Genomic DNA, 19,772 nt, shown 5'->3' with positions numbered 1-19,772 from the left:
TTATCTGGGTGTGACCTGTGGAACAGTGTGTGTAGCAGGGCTGGGTGGGCATGTGATAACAAAACCCTTTAGTCGAAAGGTGCCAAGAGAAAGTGCGTTCTCATTCCTTTGGACTTCAAGAGTTAAAAGTTTGTCTTCCTGTAAAGCTGACTTTAATGTGTCCATCCACAGTGCAGCCTGTGGGGAGTTGTGCAGATTTAATGTCTGAAAAACCTAATTTCCTTTCTCTCCACTTTTATGGCTGCGGACATCAGACATAAACCTTTTAGCACAGACCTGACTTGACGGTAGCGGCTTCCATTTTCAGGCCTTTACCAAGAGGGTACATTAGTAATGTGACCTGTTGCCAATACTCAGTGGCAGGTTAGATTACAACAAGTTTAGTCCGGTAGAAATTACAGACGACAACACAGAATGGTTAATGTGTTTGCCCGTTGCCTAGTTACCGGGCAGCGTTGTTCTAATCACACAGATTTATCTAAATGCTCCGAGCACCAGCACCCTGAGAGTGTTTACTTTGTGATGTTATACAGGAGCATACGGGAGTCCTGTGAGAAATTAAAAGTTCTCCTGATTGCTTATGGCCAGTTTTATTTCCTCCTCTGAAGTTGTGTGGATCATAAATCGCTTGTTCTACATGTTTACACAACTACTTCCTTCTGCGGGTGATTGCCCTTCCCAGAATATCATATCGTGATCTGTTTTTTAAAACTCAGTGACGGTTCAAAGTCTAAATTATTTCCTCACAACTTGTCGAGAATATCCAGACTCAAAACCAATCAGTGTCTTAAATGGAACCGGGTCTGCAGCTTTGAACGGCTTTGTAGCCACGTAAAGTGTCCCCGCTAAAATCTCCCCTTTCCATTGTTTAGTTTCAGGACTGTGTGAGTTACAGATGAGTGAGGTTGTCCTGACATTTGACTTGTTCCTTCAGATGATTCCTTTTAAAGGCGGTTGAACAGATTTGTCCTGTTCCTTCCAAATGTGCTCAGGACAATATCCTGCTGTGTTCTGCCAGCAGGAGAAACGTAATAACTGTTGTTAATTTTGGGCGAATATCTGGAGTCCAGCTTTAGATAGAGACATGGCGTACACTGGCAAATCAGCCCAGCCTATGGCCGGACGGTTATTACGTTGGAAGGTGGACGTAGCGTAGATCCATGTTGTTGCAATAGACTGATTGTAGATGTCATAGAATTACAACATCCCTGCAAAAAAAAACTAGATTGTCGACATCTTCAAGACTGATCACGGTAGGAATTCGTCTGCTCCCTCACCCCTGCATTCTCGCTATGCTTGGGTTGTCACGTTTGTTCATTGTATTCATGTATTTGACTTTGAGTTTATTTATGTGGCTGTGTTTGTGTGTGCGTGTGTGTGTGTACATGCATGCCTGTGCTTTCGTTGAGGAAGTGCAGGGGAGGGAAAGCACTATTAAATGGGCCACTTGGATCAGCCATGCAGCGCTAATGAGCCTGAAATGTGTTGAGCAGCAAAGAAGGGAAGGCATGTGTGACCACACACACGCACAAACTCCGGCATTTGCACTCAATCACTTAGAATTCCCGTTGCTGGTCATCACCACACTGGCTTAAACAAACCCCAACACATACACCTCACCGAGGGAAGATAAATGAAAGGAGCGAAAGAGAAAGTGAAGTAAACAAGCAAATCGAGATTCCTCCGCAGAGTTTGTTTTAGCCACGTATGCTTCCTCTTGGTTTTCTTTAAATACCCTCTCCTAAAATACATCGGCCTGTGCCTGACTTTAAACTGCACTCGGTTGCTTAATTGCTTCCACGTCTCCCATTCCACCTCACGTTAGGCCCCTGGCAGCTTTAATGAAGGGCACACTTTGTTCAAGTACAACTCTCTTGATATCACCCTTTGGTGCCGAAAAGCAATACGGAATTTTTTGGGCCCTTACCGATTTTAGGGAGCAAGAAACGTTAAAATAAATATTTTCTTTAAACTATATATATGCTGTAGATTGTTAGTGTTGTGGAGATGTTAGGTTTTACTTTGTTTACTATTTCCGGCACAGACTATGTAAGATTGCAGGGTTGTAGCACCCAGCCAATTAATAGCTGATGATTAGTGAAAGTAGAATATAAGGAAGTACCACCAGTTGCCAAACAAATCCAATTTGTGAGATGCAGTGGGGTATTTCAGTGGCAGTAAATTATATCCACGCTCTGCTTTTTTTATGGTCGGATCTTTACGTCTGGTCAGTACAGTATCCCATCAAATCAAAACCGATGCCACAGCCTCTGCACCCTGAAGGGCCTCGCTACGCCCTGAACCCTTCAGGTTAAGTGTTTGATCGTTAAGGCCACTGCTTGTCATTGTGTTGCCCGCCTGCCTTGTTTTGTGTAGTCTGCAAAGGAAGAGGAAGGAGGAAGAGGTCAAGAAGGAAGTTGACAAGCTCAGGGTCGCCCTTCTGTGATGGCAAGACAAACAAAGAAGTGGAAAAAGGGGGGAAATTGTTTTAACGGAGGTTCTCACATTTATCCAGAAGGCTTTGACTCTGAGCCCAGGAGTGTTTCTGTGATCAGTTTAAGGTGTCAGTTATCATCAAGGACTTCATTTCACACTCAACCCTCAAATGTTCTTAATGGTTCCGTTTATGTGTTGCAAAAGTGATGACCACCAGTTGCGCCATAGTGTGGAAATGTGCAAATACATACAGTAAATGATTTTAAAAAGATTTGCCAATTTAAATAAACCCCATCAACCTATTTAAGACCTTTCATCATTCTAACGGATTTTCAATACAACTCAAAGAATTACATCTACTCTTTATCCCTCATTTAAAAAATAGTCCGGAATCGAGTAATCTGTAAATATTACTTTGCCTGCTGGACTCATGACGTCTCCTACATCACTGATGACAAACTAAAGAGCTGTGTAAAAGTCAAGTCTCTGAGTATGTCTTCTTGAAATAAGCTTGTTGTTGTCCTGCAGACTAGATGTTATATCAGACACTTAAACGTTTACTTGTTAGCCAAAGTTCGGATGAGCTTAGAGAAATTTTAGCAGATAAATATGAAAACAGCCTTTTTGCATTAAACTTTTCACATTCAGGAGGTTAAACATCAAGGTTAGTGGAGAATGATTTGCCAAATAATGAACTAAACTAAACTAAAATGCTTGTCTGTGTGTGTGTGAGAGACTCTAAATGTGGAACTGTTACTGATTTATTCGTGTCCCAGTGTCTGCCCTCTGTAGACCGAACATCTGGGATAACAAGTCATTCTAATCTGTCTTGACATCATTACGACCCCTTCACATTAAATAAACACAAAATCACCTCATTCTTCTATTAATCACTCTCCTTGTTCTCCATCTGTCCGTGCAATAGAAGCACGTGGAAACCTATAATCTAACCGAGTGAATGTTCGAAGTTATCCACCCACTTCACTTCTGGACGTCGTAAGAATAGCATGTTGATTTTCTGAATTGCCTGTGGCCAGTCATTGTTTTACAAATAACAATGATTAGCCTTTTCAACACTACTTACCTACGGGGGGGGGGGGGGGTGAAGGATGTGCATTTGTGTGGCAGCCTCAGATTATTAGGTTTGCCAGTGGGGGAGCAAAGTGCTGGATACAATGGACTGCTGCAACCCACGCAGTCTTGAAAATGTTCCCTTGCATCTCTCATTGTGTTTTTCTCCTTCACACACACATACTCACAGACACATGCGATACGTGTACTGTTACCCGCTCTGACTGGTTCTCACATGTGCTTTCTTGACAGAATGGGCAGAGCACAACTGATGACGGAGTCACACCTGCTGTCAAGGTATGTCGCGGCTTCTCTGAAACACAGACTCACAAAATGCACAAGCATATACACACACAAACACTTGCACACACATGCTCCTAAATCAGATTCACTTGGCCATGCGGCTCAACGTCGGATGAAACAGAGACAGGACTCGGAAAAAGCTCTTATGTGGAGTTCTATTGAAAGACAAATTTGTGCAATTTTCACTTTAAGCCATTGCCATCTTTGCAAGTAGAGAACAGGAAGCCGCCGTGCTCTCTTTTGTCCGTGCTCGCAAATGTGTGACTGTGCATTGATTTGTTCATCCAGCAGTTGCATTGACAGCCCTCAGAGGACATTAGTGGGCTGCAATTTAATGTGTTGCCGCGTACGGTGATGTGTCTGGGTCAATATTAAAAGGCTGTGGTGTTACACATGCTGCATGATGTCTCGTGCGGAGACAAACACACACGAAAACACGCACACTCCCTGAGAATCATTGAGTCAGCCCTTTTTTTGCCTCCTGGCCCTGGCCTCTATGCTTTATTGTCCAGCCCTGAAACGGGATCCTGTTTCCTCCTGCAGACTGTTACTCTCCAGCCATGGAGCAGAGGACAAGGAAATGTTCCTTCTCGCTTGGCCTCTCATTTTTTTTTTTTTTTTCTGTTCTCACTCTCAACGGGGAGAGGCTCTGAAGAGCATGTCTCCTTTCCTTTCAATTCAGAACAATGTGCTGTGACTGAGGGAGAGCGCCGGGTTTCAGTCAAAGCACCGAGCACACAAGGGCCACGCCGGCCATTAGTGTTTGAAGGCAAGCAAAAAAAGACCCAAGCCTTTTAATTGATTTGAATAATAATAGGATAATTGACAGAATGGCTCAAGCCATTACTATAATATTAATGGAAATACTTTGCATTATTGATGCACACATTATAGAGTATATAAAGTAATCAGTATAACAAAGTGATTACATGCGGAGTAAAGGCTAATTTATGGTGCAATTTTGTACAAAAAAAGGTACGTGCTAAATAATACATCCACTAGAGGGCAGCACCAAGTCGACGGTGTCTGACTACAACAATAATGGTGACGTGGAGGACGTTGTGATGAAGCAATTCTTAAGAAAGAGGCAAAAGTTTAATAAAAACTGTGGCCCACTCTGCCCCCCATGATTTCCTATGGCACTGCTCAGTTTTGTTTGTTGTCCGTATCCGTAAGCTTTCAGAAGAAGTAAAAATCAATGCCTAGTACAAACAAAAGGCTCCGTCTGTTTTTGTGAAGCTATCTTACATTTAGCATAGATTAGCCTTAAAATTGACTGGCATTACTCAGTTTTCCCTAAATTTAAGGGCAGCCGATTTTGCCATTTTTGTCCGAAAGTTGAGGTGCTATAAACTAAGCTACCCACCTTTCGTAAAACGGGATCGTTGCATCAAGGCAAATACCAGATCCACGTAAAGGGTTAGTATCGGCGCCGTTGGATCACTTCTACACTAATCATATCACCAGCACTGGACTCTGCTGAAAGTCGATAATATTTAATTACTGCTCAGGCCTGGGCAGCACTGTGATTACGCACATTGCATATTGTGCTAATTGATTGTGGAGTATTTCTGTAATCTGATCATTTGTGTAATCTAGTTAAACAGGATGTTGTTCAAATGGAGTCTGTGTCTGGGAGTCTGCAGGAGAGGTGGCTCGTGTTTCTCAAAAGAGATGAGACGGCACGAGATAATAACGAACCCTATAAGAATAAGAAGCCTGAAGGATATTATCCTGTTAGATTTTGACTTGTATATGGTGAGAATAACTCTGCCTCTCTCCTTTTAAACTATATAAATCTCACCATGAGATCTGGGTTGTTGGAGCATGTGTGGGTAGACTTTGTCCCCAGACCCTTCTGGCACCATGCAGGCAGAGCAATGGTCGATGCCGAGCGGCCGTTTGAATGCTGGGAATCTGATAATGGCTGCTGTTATCTCCTCATGCCATGGGAGTTACCTGGCTCCAGCAGACCTAATGGGAGGAATAAGGGGTGAGTGAGGGGGAGGGGACAAAGGTAACAACTGAGACCAAGGCAAAGAGGATGGCTGATGTGAATGTTAACCTGAAAAAGGTTTTATAATGGTTGAGTAATAATGTGTGTGTGTGTGTGTGTGTCTGAGGGGTAGCTAAGGTTAAGTCAGTCCTCTGTCCCTGCAGAAAACTAATGAGCCGTCTACTGTTACCCGACATTTCTCTCCCCGACTCCTCACATGGTGTAAAAGTTAATAAAACCACCACAGCGTATCACTCGGCCTGTGGTGCTGCTTCTGTTGCCTTTGTCCGTCCCAGGCTTTTTCTGAGCCATTAACCTGGTTGTAAAGGTGACGGCAGCAGGTGAGGCTTTCTGGCAGGTTGCACTTCACACCCGGTTTTATGGTTTTTAAAGCCTTTTTTCTCATCTGTACCAGAGTAAGGGGGATACATAAAAATATAATGAAGTGAGGTGCTCACGAGTGCTGCAACTAATCATAGCTCAGTCAGTTTTTCTTTACAAATATCAATTAATTATTTAGTCCCATTGTTCCCAGCGGACAATGCAGGGCTCAACACAGTGATTTCTATCAGCCATTGCGTTAGATGCCGGCTGTCGGTCTTACGCTTGGAGAAAATTACGTTTGAGACACTGCAACCAACATATTTTGCTTGATAAATTACCTAATATATTGATTTATCAGGATAATGATTGTTGATTGTTTCTGTCAATTAAAGGAAGAGTTGGTAAATTGCTTCTAAAAACCTTTTAATCTCATTTGTTTTGGATTACCAACCCTAGCTTTAACCAGAGGAGGGCTAGGAGAAGGTCTTCTAATTAATATAGCCTGAGTCAAAGTATCAATTGGAAGTCAACCTTCCACCATTTCTGTTTAATATTTCTCCAAAGGTTTGTTTATTTTAATCTATGCCCTTTTTAAAGAAGGTTCCAATAAATGGCATCCGTTGAGCTGTATTGACGGGATCTCACTGTCACCTGAGAGGACACTCAACTGATCCTTCTCGTCACAAAACAATTATACCACTCACCTATGTCCTCCCTGAGAATTGGCCTATTTCTAGCAGCAAATCATATCATCGGCTTTGCCCTTGGCGCTCCATCTGAGGATGATGTGTGCAAAAAGCTGAAACAATGGAAAAGACAGCCTCAGGTATGGAGGTGCCAGACAGTTTTGGACTTCTCATAACAGTTTTGTATGATCTAATTGCTGCTGATTGATTTTAATTCACATCTCAGCTGCTAATAAAAAGTATTAGTTGATTGATAGGCGATTAATTGGCAATAATGACACAATCAGATTAATCACAAATAGAACTTTGGGTAATGAGATTGTTTTATTGATTTTATCCACCACAAGTTGGGAGATTGGAGCAACAACTGAGCACCAGTCACAGAATATGCCTTTAAAAAGACTATATCAAGCAAAAATGTTCAAGTTGGAAGTTGGAAAAAACAAATAATACAGAGAGGTCCCCTTGGACTCCATGAAACTTGAATGGGTATTTTCACCACTATGTAATTTTGTAGCCCAAATCTGACTGTTTGGATCAAACTGTGCATAGAAATGGAAGCTATGTAATGGCTTAAAGAGTTTCTTTGGATATTCTTATCTCTCCTGCACAAACTGAAAAACATAGATGCTGGTTTGTCGGTTTATATGCAACATTCACAAACTCATGTTGTGAAACGCACAGAATGTGGTCAATGATATTCACAGCATGCAGTTTTGCTTCTCGGGTGTGTGTGTGTGGTCCAGGTATTACTCATGTTGTGGGGACTTAATTTTCTGTCTATGCCGTCACAAATTGGGTTCTTGTCTTCAAAAGGGAAGATAAGGCAAATCCCTATAATGTTATCATTATGTTTCAATTTCCTGGTGTGTTTAAGTTTGGCGTAGGTTGGGGGGTTAGTGTTTAAGTTAGGCAAGTAGTAACCATTGTCCTCTGAACTCCTGGAGACACGACTGTGTGTGTGTGTGATTCCCATTCCAGTATATTAACTCCCACATACCAAGCATGAGGGCAGCAAGCAGAAGGAGCTAATGCCTTTTCCATCGGTGGGGGTGACATTTTTTGTCGTCCCTCTAATGTAGATAAAGGCTTTTTACTATGGCGATGTGCTGAGCGAGTGGTATTTGTGCTTCACTGCCCAAGTGACGAGGGGGCACAGCGGAGAGAACAGAGGAGCGGAGGAACTGTCGAAAAGCAGGAGCGGAGAGGGGAAAGGAGGGAGGAGCAAATGACAGAGGAAGACTGGAGTACAGGGAGATGAGTGGAGAGAAAACAGTCGGCCGCCCCGGCATTGTTCCCCCTTCAAGTCATGCACACAGACGCAGTCATACAGTTTGGAGCCTTGTGATTGAAGAGAGACTCGGGAAGCAGGAAGCCAAGGAGGGGGCAGAATGACTCGGCCCGCTGTGACTCTATGTGGAAGGATTTTTATGAATCAAACAAACACACCGTCATGCATCTCCCTGTGGACCGATCTGACGTCCCTCTGGCTTGTCCGTCTTTATCCTCTTAACGCTAACTGCACAAGCAGGTCGTCGTCGCCTTGCTGTTCATGTGTGCATTAATCAGAAGTGGGGCTCAGGGCAGCCGTGGTGTTGAGTGTTTCCAGGACTGATTAAATATTTACTAGTGGAGAGAGAGGGAGAGAGAGTGTGTCTGTGTGTGTTTCGGTAGGGATTGCATGATGAGCTTTTTGACCCCTGGGCTTCCGTAGATGGCTGCAGGGCTGGCGAGTCAGGAAATGGGGAAAGTCAAGGCTGCATAGCCTCGTGGCGTGTGTGTGTGTGTTTCTGTATAGCCTCGCTGTCTGCACATGCATGTTGTAGGCATGGCAACTGCCCTCTCTTCCTTTCGCAAACCTGACCTCGCACTTGATTTATGTGGCGCCTCCCTCCCCCTACACACTGACACTGTTAAACACACAAATACATATTGCACACAAAAAGCTGCCGTCTCCGATTCCTGCAGAATCAACTGTGTAATCTTAAATCCTGGATGGAGTTAAGATTGCACACAGAAGGCTCTTGTGCACAATCTGTTCCCTGCAGTGACCCGCCGTGCATCCAGCACTTGCTTTTCATTGTAGCTCATGGGATTAACTAACCTATTCTAAGATGAACTTGGAGATGACACTCAGGCTGGCGAGGAATCCACCCTGCGCGTCACTGATAAGCATTTATCATGGCATTTGGGCGTTATTGTTGGATTCATGTGAGAGTGACCAGAATGCATAATCTCGCCTCTTCATGAATAGTTGTGGTTGCTAAGTGACACTGATTAAGACAGTAGGATATTGTCGTGGAAGCTGGAGACAAAAACATTTAAGAAGAGAAGAGATTAGAGAAACAAAGCCATCATTCATCTTTTTATTTTTACAACAATATGACAAAGCTTTGCGGTGCACCTCTGGCTGTAGATTCATATTTGCTGGGAAATATGAAAGGATAGTGTGGGTTATGTCATCTCATCAGCAAGATAACTCATGGTCAGATTTCCCAGAATGACTGACTGTGTCCCTCAGGGACATCCTCTCATGTGGGGGCTGACTAACTTCTCATTCCCTGCCATGCCTGTCTGTTAAGGGGAACACTCTCCTTAGGATACATCCACACTACAAAGTTTTTGTTTTAAAACAAATATCTGTTGCTAAATTTACACCTAGCATCCATTCTACTCTAGAGTTTGTAGTGCTTAGAACAGAAGTTTAGAAACACTCCTGGCGTAACCATGTCTCCCTGCAACAACCAGTGGCCGATGCATTGTGTTTTCTGGTCATCCCTCTATCTGTCCCAATTTTGTGAACAAGATATCTCAAGATTGCCTTGACGGACTATCTTCAAATGTGGTACAAAGATTCACTCTGACTTATGGATGAACTGGTTTGATTTTGGTGATCAAAGGCCAAGGTTATAGGGACATCATGCTTTTGTGAACATGATACCTCAGGGTTTAGGTTAGGTTTTATGGGGGAGGCTTATTAACGCCTCAAGAGAATCCTTTAAAATATTCACAAATATTTACTTAGACCCACGGATTAACTGATTTGAGTGGTCAAAGGTGACGGTGGCTCCCCAAAACGGTGCAATGTAGTGAGTTCGGGCCGAAATGAAGACCTTTGGAAACGATCACCTGCATTTGCTTCCTGATTGGGATCTTATCACGACTCAACTTCCTGCGGCAAAGGCAACCAACTGCAAAGCTGACAATCTGCTTCCTGTTTACACTTGTACATGCATGTCCAGTGCATGTGAATGATCATGTGATATGGGTTTTCAGGTGTTACTGTGGATGAAGATGATTTCAGATATGGCCCTAGAACTCTATTATGGATGTAGCTTTAGCATATTTAGTGTTGTTAAGTAATTATTAAAGTTTATCCCCACTCGTCTTCCTCTTATTTCTCTATTTCTACTGCTTCAGTCTCCTTTTCTATTGGCTCACATCCCAGCATGGGCTGTTTGCATTTTACCTCTTGATGCAAAACGTTCTGTAAACTGCTCCACTTCTTTTCTTTCCTTTGGGTTTTGCTGACTAATGTTGGGATTTATGTGAAGAAACTGGGTTTGTGCAGTGGGGAGATCGTGGCTTGTGATATTTGCCCCAGGCGCCTGCTGAAGCTCATGTTCCCATCAGGATGAAGTACTGCTGTTATGTTGCAGCAAATCGTGGTGTTTTTGTGGAGTACCAGTGAACTGGAAATTGCAACATGGAACTCATACATCACTCTCCTTGTGTTTAATAAATAACCTGACACCATGTGAATGTGGTACTATCCCTCAACCATCTGCTGCTCCTGTCTGCCAAGCTCCAACGGACGCCAAGAATTATTTGCAAATAAAACGAAGATCATATCCCCGAACCTGTCATACTGAATCCGTTTACTAAATATATGAATTATAACATGTCGTTTTTGCATTTTCCTTGCTCAAACCCTTTTAAAATGAATGTGCAAACCAGTAAAGTTCCGACACACTGGATTCGATTTGTGTATCCCGATGATTGTGCAACAGGATATTGCGGGTTAGGGAAATCTATGCTCAGTGTGACTTCATGAGCTTAATAAAGGTTAAAAATAAACACAATTAAACATGACTGTATAGACAGAGGACAGCTGTTGGACTGTTCTTTCAGCTTAATCCTCTTGTCTTTTTGTGTTTCGTGATCTGAACAGTATCGCCAAAACTGCAACGTTTTTTGCGAAAAAAAACCTGATCATCTTGCAAAAGAGGGTGAGATCTTGCCAGAGGAGTAATGCATAATGCATATCTGCTTGGCTGTGATCCCCACTGAGCATAGGCCTGTTTTAACAAGGTTTGGACACGCCTTGGAGCTCCGCAGAGCGAAACACTTCACATTCCAGTGCAGGGTTAGAGGGAGTGGTTATTAACATGGCATTGGGGTTAGAGGGTGTAGTGAATGGAGTTGTCTGTGACTGATTATATCACGTTGGGCCTCAGGATGTAGACCAATATGCACTCAGTGAATTATTGTCTAGTCAGTGCAACATGTTATTGGTGTTTTTTGTCCGTGTGTCTGTCTGTGGCAGTGTCCATTTGTCTCTGGGTGCCCGTGGGAAGTTTTCAGTCCTGAACTTTGTTGAACTTGTTAAGAAAAGCACGGATATGAACCAGTACTTCCCTCCTGTTGCAAATAAACCCTAACATATAGCTGTCTAATTAATTTGAGCTCTGATGATATAATATATGAATAATGAGGACTTTCATTTGGATGCATTCAAACTAGTGCCCAGTACTTTGTCTGAAGTTGGTGATGCTGGTGGTAATGCCATAATGATATTAAAGTGGATTAATGAACGATTGATCAACTGGTTAATTCCTTGTCTCCATTCAACGGGAAAGACTAATGCCAGGCGTATCGATAACACACTCATGAAATGTGAAACGCTTCCCGGCTACAATTCAATAAACCAACCGGTCTGTGGCGTGCTCACTAAATGTCAATGTGAAACCAAAGCTAACCAGATCAAATGTGAACTATGGAACAAAGACACGAACATTGGTTTGGACCTTGGTCCAATTCAGGTGGGGACGTGCACTAAGTAAATTGTGTGTTTGTCCATGTGTGTATTTTGTGCACACAAAAACATTTCCCACCTATAAAAAAAATGTAAGCTTTACATTTGAATTGGATGATTGCTGACAATAGCACTGTGACAATAACTCGGAGGTGACATTGGCTCCACCCGTCGCAGATTTGGCTCCGGGACAAAATACATGCGTAAACACACTAACCATGACAACCAGTAAGAACAGGGAGCAGGGTGTGTGCCTTTATAGCATTGTTCAGCTGACAGCTCTGTCATTATTATATAGTTCAGGAGTTTGTATTGTCTTGGATGCCACCATGTGACAGGACAACTTGGAGGCACATACATACATACATATAAATGTGCTGGGTCCAGATATAGCACAGACATAGACAGTTTGCTGTGTCTGCATCTGAAGCTAGAACATTTGATTCTATTTGTTTCTGTCTACTCATCTTTTCCCGCTCTTGGATGCATTGTAGTGTAGCTAATATCGTCCCTGTCGTACATGACTCACACACTTAACAAGGCCCTGAAATGACTCTTCAGCAGGATTATGTTCAGATGAGCTGACGGAGCTTGTTGCTCTTTGCAGTTCCTCTCTCACCCCGTGCTTTTTCTGCCTCCTCGATATTTCTTGGCAACGTAAATTTCTAACCTTCATACCTCAGCACCTCCTTTCAGCTCTTGGGTGTGTGATTAGCTGCTAGTTAGCTGTTCATTATAGATACTCCCAATGGGCAGAATGCCAGGAGCCGATCAGGTAGTAGAACAACATCAGACTAAAGAGCAGGGTTCTTTTTTTTTTTTCAGAAATATTGATTTTTCTCTTTGTGCCTGGAACGAAATCTGTCAGTTATACTTTCAGTTGTACAAATCCTTCATGCTGTTGTCATTGTCATTTTCATAATCAAAATAATATATTCAAATTAGGAGAATTGTGCTTCCTTAAAATTTAGTTTTTGACATTAAAGTGTCTCATATCAAGATCCAGCTGGCCTCTTAGTATAATGTCCTTAGAAACCCAGGAGAAGTCGATATATTGTGGACACAGCAGGGGATCCCCCGCAGTATTAGCCCATAGCAAGTTAGGGTTGATGATGCAACGCGGGACAGATGCGAAAGATAAAAAATATATATATATATATATATATATTTCCCGGTGAAAAAGCGGCGACACACACGTAGAAGACACAGACGGAAATGTCAAGAGAGTTTGTGTTGATAAGAGCTGAGGTCGCTGTCTGTGTGTTGTCCAAGAAAATCTCATCATCCCCGCAGCGTAGTGAATACGTCACTTCCTGTCTCCGTCTGCTGCCCCCGGCTGCTCAACCTCTTGCCTGAGTAATGCGGAGGATTTGTTGTTGTTGTTGTTGTGACACGTCTTTGCAGAGAATCTCCCGCTGTGTTGTGCATTCGTGAAAGCCCAAATCTGCGTAAACTCCGTAGCCTATTTTACCCGCAGGTCATGACTGAAAACCACTTATGTTAGTCATTTCCCAGATTCAGAGAAGTCGCCTTTTTGTTGTCACAACAGCTGCTGGAAAGATTGCCGGCTAATCGACTCTAATGACACTCAAAGCCACAGGAGTGCTGGGGTCGAGTAAGGTTGGATTAAAGAAGTAGGAGTTCAAAAGAGAGAACATCCTTGGGGTGGTTGGAGAAGAAGGAACTCACAGAGGTGTATTTTTCATCCCTCCGCCACATGTCTATCATCCGTGCAGTGGGATTCCTTCAGTCATTAGTAGCTCTCTGAAAACCAGCCGTGCTCCCCAGTCTTTTCAAACATGCAGTGGTCCAGACACTTTGCAAAGTCAGAAACTAGATCCTTGTTCATCTGAAAAGCCTAATGGCAGGTTGCAGCTGTTGTTTTTGTACTGTCTACGTGTTGAGACCAAGCCTGCTTTTTCATACAGCGCAGTAGGGAAAATTACCCAATACCCCATTCAATTTACTTTATCACTCTCTCAGGCCAGCTGGCATAGAGAGGATTGTTCATCTAGCAGGAAATACACACGTTATTGCCTCTTTTTATTCTGTAGATATTTACCAGTCAAGACTCGCTAATGCTGCCTTTGACTACGGAAAGAGATTCATTAGTTTCAAACAATGTATCTGTCACTGCTCTTCAACTTCGGCAGGGTTGTTGAGCAATTCATGCACTAGAGGGCGGCGCAGAGTCGAGAGTATCTGACAAATTTGGCGACAGTGGAGGAGGTTTTGATAATTGGTCTCGTAAGAAAGGAATCCCCAGCAGCCATGTTGTAAATGGTGACATAACATCATATAACTAATAACTCACAAAGTTCCGCTTTCAGAAGATGTGGACGAATAGGGATTAGTAGGAATAGTTAGCCCAAAGTACAAAGAGAAGCCACCATTTGTTTTATATGTCAGCATAAATGAGCCTTTACAGGTAATGATTACAGCTTTTGTCTGTAGAATGAAATCCACAGTGGTTTTGATACTTCCACCAGGGGGTATCAAAGTCAGAAATGTTCAATACACAGATGCTTTAAATCTAGTTTAAGGGTTGAAGTACTTTATTTGTCCTTGGTTTAAACATGCTTTGTTTGGACCTGATCCCATGTCTTTGTCTACATGTGAGTAATACAGTTGCACAGTTTCTCTGTATATTGGTGTGTGTGTATTAAACACACTCTGTTGTACCTGCTCATTCAGCTTCTCTTCTTGTAGCTAAATCATCATCTATTCCTCTCTGCTTTCACTTGAATAAATTGACAATTTATTCACGGTGCTGTTGTGTCTATTCAAGGAAGCCAGATATGTTGATGCAGCCATTGTAAAAAGGCTGTTAAATTAAATATTATTATTATGCAACACAAAGACGTAAAAAGTGTTTTCAATTTAGTTGTTAGAGTTATTTGCTGTGAAAATGTTTTGACTCGCTGTCAAGCTGCATACTTATTGATTCAATTGAGAAAGACCAACGGAAAAACAAACAGCCTGTAAAGCTGCATCACACCTCTTCAAAACAGAACCAATATGAGGCCCCCTATTGTCATATGTACTATTTTTACATGTACCTTTTATAATTATATGTACTATTCATGGGTATTCATGATATTTTGGTCTAAAATCAGTGGCCAAATTCAAGTGAGCAATGATGGAACATTTAGGTTACCCCCCACCCCTCCCCCAAATTGTCCTATGTAAACTAAGTGATGATATATTCAGGCTCTGACAGTAAGTGAATTCTATGGATTGTGTACCATCTTTTTCATTTTTATTCACCCACTGATGTAGCGACTGTCACAAAGGAAAATATCTGTGAGAGCGACGGGATTCATAATCACACTTGTGTTTCACTTTCAGCTTGAGAGAGGTGGGAATAAACTGTGGAAAAGTTAATGATATGCACATCAGCAGTTGTCATGAGCGCTAGTAGTCACTACATCATAGTCTCCGAGGAGGAGAGGTTGTGAAAAAAATTATTGTGGTTTTCTTTTTGATGTGTTGTCAACCAGCCCTCTAAGCAAAAGTCTACACTGGACAAGTTAGCAACATTCTGGAAATTAATCTCAAAGCTTTGCAGCAAAAATTTTGGAACTATTATGCTTTGAGATGTTAACTGCCAGGGCTGATGAGTAATGCATCAGCCACTGGTAGCCCTTGTCATTTCCTATTGTCATATAACAGATCTGATCATGAAGACGTGACATTTCGAGGCTATCGTCGAGGGGCGTCGAGACTTGACCTGAATGTGTCCGCCATGTCTCTTTTCTTTCCCGTACACTCAATCTGCTCTGGTGTGACTTTCTGCCCCTCAGCCTCTCCGTCTCCTCACATCACACACGGCGATAGGATTGAATGAGTCAGTTTCAAAGGCAGCAAGGTGTGACTCATTTGATTATTACGTGAAAAGGCTGACTAGGAGCAACCAGACCTGCCAGTTGCTGCTTTTTAATTCTTGTCTGATCAGATGATTGAAATCACTGCGATAACAGCGAGTGGAAGCGGCCTGTGGACTGTGTCGTGGTGGCGTGCGGAGCGGCCTGCAGTGCTCCTGCAGCAGTTCAGATGACGGCAGGGAGGGAACCCTGATGACGCAAACCCATACGCACATGGAGAGGCACACACTCACACACACCCACACACACATTTATACGTGTGATTAGACCCCTCAGGACGGACGTCAATACAAAATCTGGACTGGGTCAACCCTGACCCCTTACCCTCATCTAAAGGTATCGTGAAATGAATACATGTCTTCCCCTTTCAATGTAAGGATTTAAATCACAGGGACTTGCTTTGTGTCCCCATAAGAAACGAAAAGTCCCCATAATGTGACTGTTTAGACAGTTCTAGGTCCCCACAACGTGCGTACTGGACAACACACACACACTCGTAGACCTCCTAAATGAGAAAAAGCGGTGAGGCTTGAAGATGCCCTCCTTCATACTCTCACTGTCCCCCATCATTCTCCTCCGAACATTCCAATACAGCCTCCTTCTCTTCATCACCCCTCTTAACTTCCACCACTACTCCTCAGCGCTCCTCTTTAAAGCCCAATTCATCACTAGGTCTTCTAATTCAGATAAAGCCTGGCTGTTTGACGATTAGTTAAGCAGGCGTCCTTGATTATCCCGCTCCGTTTATTTAGCTTGCTTTTATTTCCGCTAAAAAAGATTCTCGGCCGAACTTCTTCTTTTCCTTTCTGTGAGGTTTCGTCTGGTGCTGAATGCCGACTTTTCAGCAAGGTCGTACCAAGTCTTTCAAAAAAGGATGTTTGACATTGTGCTTTCTGATTGAATGGCACTTAACAAATCAATAGCTGTCTGTGAATAGTCGCAGGCTGTGTTTATTCCATCTGTTATGTGTGAACAACTCTGTGTTGCTACACTGCGAGCTAGTCAGTGAACAAGAGTGAAGAATGGAAAATCGGCTTCATTACGCAAGCCGGATGGACAGCTCCGACACAATCGCAACACTGCAGTGTATAAACACACACTACAGTGTATAAACACACACTGCAGTGTTGTGTTTATGCAGTGAGGTAGTTGAGCCTCTGCAGATGGGTTTACCACAAATTAAAAATGGTCCTTATTTGTTGCCTGTAGCTGACAGACCTTGTTACGACTCCCTTTGGATGCCCATGGTTTGTGTGTGCACATTTAAATGTGTATGTGTGTGTGTGTATGAGCAATTGCTTCAAGGCAGTAAATCAGTGATTGTTAGTGAAGTTGCGGTGCAGTTTATACATTCCAAATTGTGTGTGTGAGTTCCGATATACTTATATCTTTGCGAGGTTGATTTTAAGCATTCACCCTAGAGTGAGGACACTTTTGCAAAGCCAGGACATTTTGACCGGTCCTCACTTTTTGAATGGGCTGTTTGAGGATAAAGACTTGGGGTTAGGGTTAAGTTAGGGTTAGACATTTAGATGGAATGATTAAGGGGCTAGGGAATGTATTATGGAAATAAGTGTCTTCACTAAAATAGAAGTACAAGTGTGTGTGTGTGTGTGTGTGTGTGTGTGTGTGGGGGGGGGGGGTTGTGAGTGAGTGTGACAGGGGCTGGTGGCATCGATTGTGGTGTCTGTCAAGTGAGCGTCCACTTATCTGAGTTTATCATCAGCAGGAACGTTGTTAATGGCAGCAGCAGTTTAGGTCACCCAGGTGGCTGGTGGGCACACAGGCGCACACACACACTCACTCTCCAAAACACACACACACACACTCACTTACACACAGATGGTTTACAGTCCAATTACCCAGCCTGCTGCTGCGCTAGATGGGAGCTCTAAATCTCTGGATTCTGTTGTACTCAATATAACCTCTGTTGCTCCTGCTCTCTGTTTCTGTTCTTGCCTCTCGGCCGTATCGTTGCTCTCGCTGCCTTGTTTTCCAGCGACGCTGTTCAACCATTCTTTATCTCTCCAACAGTTTTTTTTAAAAACAGGTGATTATTTAAGAAAGAGTCCGGTTTATTGAAGTTCATCAAGGTCATATTTTTTACTGCTTTTGTAATTTCGGTAAAGAAAAGCTTTCACCATCATGATATTGATATATATATTATGGTGCCATTGCTAAAACATCAGCATTAAATCAGACAAGGTTATGAACGGCAGTACATTTTTTACAATATATGGTTTTTAATTATCTGAACCGGGAGTCTTCAAACTTACTGTCAAAGACTGTCTTCATGTCAGCACTCTTCCCTTGGCGTGGCTGCATGATGCTATGATTACATTTTTCTATAGCCCCTCTGGCAAACATCAAAAACCTTCACTTACATTTTTTTTTTTAATTCGCGTTATTCTCTGCTTGTTTGAACATTAATAGCAAATCCAGACCGAGTAGATAATCAGGGGATGATAGACTGATGACTTTGCGTGCTGATGACCTGTTTGAGTTCAAAAGCAGCATACTGATGATTGAGAAGTGACAGGAGGTCACGAGAATAGATGCAGCATGGACGGATAGTGTGTAGCCGTTAAATTCATTATTACTTAAAAACATGGTCAACTAATGAAAACTGAGATCCAGGTTGTATGAAACCAGAATCAAATTTAAAGAGAGTGGTGCCCATCTTCTGAATAATCCTCAGAAGATGTTACATCTGAATTTAAATGGTTGAGTTGTGTACCCACTTTTAATTTTGACCATAATCTACTATCGTTTTTATTAAGGTCAAGTCTGTTTCATTTGTTCTCCTGTCGGTGTGATATCTCCTCTGTGCCTGCAACCAGTCTGCTAGAAGGGGTTGCATTGCCTTTGTATCCAGTTTAAGCAACATTGTAATGATATTCTTTTTAAATCATTCTGGTTTTTTTTGTCTTTAGAATTTAGCCAAATTAAGGATTTTTGTTTTATCCGAGGAAACAAGCTGAGTAAACATTAGTATGAGTTCAGCTCACAGCCCCTCCAACGTGTTTGTGTCCACTGAGCTGTGTTTTTGGCTCCGTGGCTTGATGCAGCAGCGACTTGTCTGTATTTTTTCAAGTTGAAATACTTCAACTTATCCCAGAACAGATCACAACAAGAAAATACCAAACTAGACTTAAACACCATGCAACTCATGATCCGTCCATTATTCCACCGCACCCCCCTCCTCCTCCATCCATTTATGACTGCTGCGGGCCTAGTTGTCATGGTAACCGTGTCCTTGGCGTCAGTAGGCTCTGATTGTGACTTGTGCCGACACGAGGTAAAAGGTTTATAACAACGCGGATGCACACAAATTCACACCTCTCATAAATCCTCTGTGCTCTACTCACAATATTCATTCATGTTTGAATTAGAAAGCACACACACTCTCACAAACACACACAAACAAACACACACACATACACTCCCATGCAGTAATAACAGCACTGATGATTACGCAGGACTTCTCTGACAGGGACTCGGCACCATTACTCATCCAGTGTGTATGTGCATTGTCTTATAGATAAGTCTGTGTTTTCTGAAAGGTCTCTGGTATTAGAGTCACAAATGACACTGCCAACCTTTTTTAAAGGCCATCATAATATATTACCTTACAGAATAAATAACGATACATCTCCTGCTCATGTAGCAGGGATCGAATGAAAGGGAGGATTCTGGCATCAAATTGCATATTGAAGTGGAGTGTGAAGGCACAAAACCGCTCTTGTTTGTAGAGATGGAGGCCGGCAAATGTTACCTAGAAGCATCGCCTAAAAAGTGTTCTGTCTGTGTGTGTGTGTGTGAGTGTGTGTGTATGTGTGTGGCCTTGCCTCTCGTAGCGCCTCTTGTTGTACAAAGAGAATGCTTGGAGATGGAGACAGAGAGGAGAAAAAGAAGTGTTGCCATAGTTTCACGCGTCTCCCTCTCGGGGGTTGATTAAGGAAAATGTTCCGACCAGTTCCCCTCGTCCTTTATGGTTCTCATTAATATGGATGTGGAATATGTTTATTCGCTCCACT

At 42.7% G+C, this 19,772-nt stretch overlaps 1 protein-coding gene across 1 annotated transcript in view; it reads left to right on the top strand.

Annotated features, from left to right (window-relative positions):
* Window positions 1-19,772, top strand: part of rps6ka1 (ribosomal protein S6 kinase a, polypeptide 1) — a 48,066-nt gene that overhangs the window by 5,590 nt on the left and 22,704 nt on the right. The window contains exon 2 of the mRNA XM_062398137.1: window positions 3,760-3,804. Within this exon, the coding sequence (XP_062254121.1) occupies window positions 3,760-3,804 (45 nt within the window). The remainder of the gene's footprint in view (window positions 1-3,759; window positions 3,805-19,772) is intronic.

This window comes from Platichthys flesus, chromosome 10 (genome assembly GCF_949316205.1).
Source record: "Platichthys flesus chromosome 10, fPlaFle2.1, whole genome shotgun sequence".
NCBI lineage: Eukaryota > Metazoa > Chordata > Actinopteri > Pleuronectiformes > Pleuronectidae > Platichthys > Platichthys flesus.
This window is presented reverse-complemented; position numbering and strand designations above follow the sequence as displayed.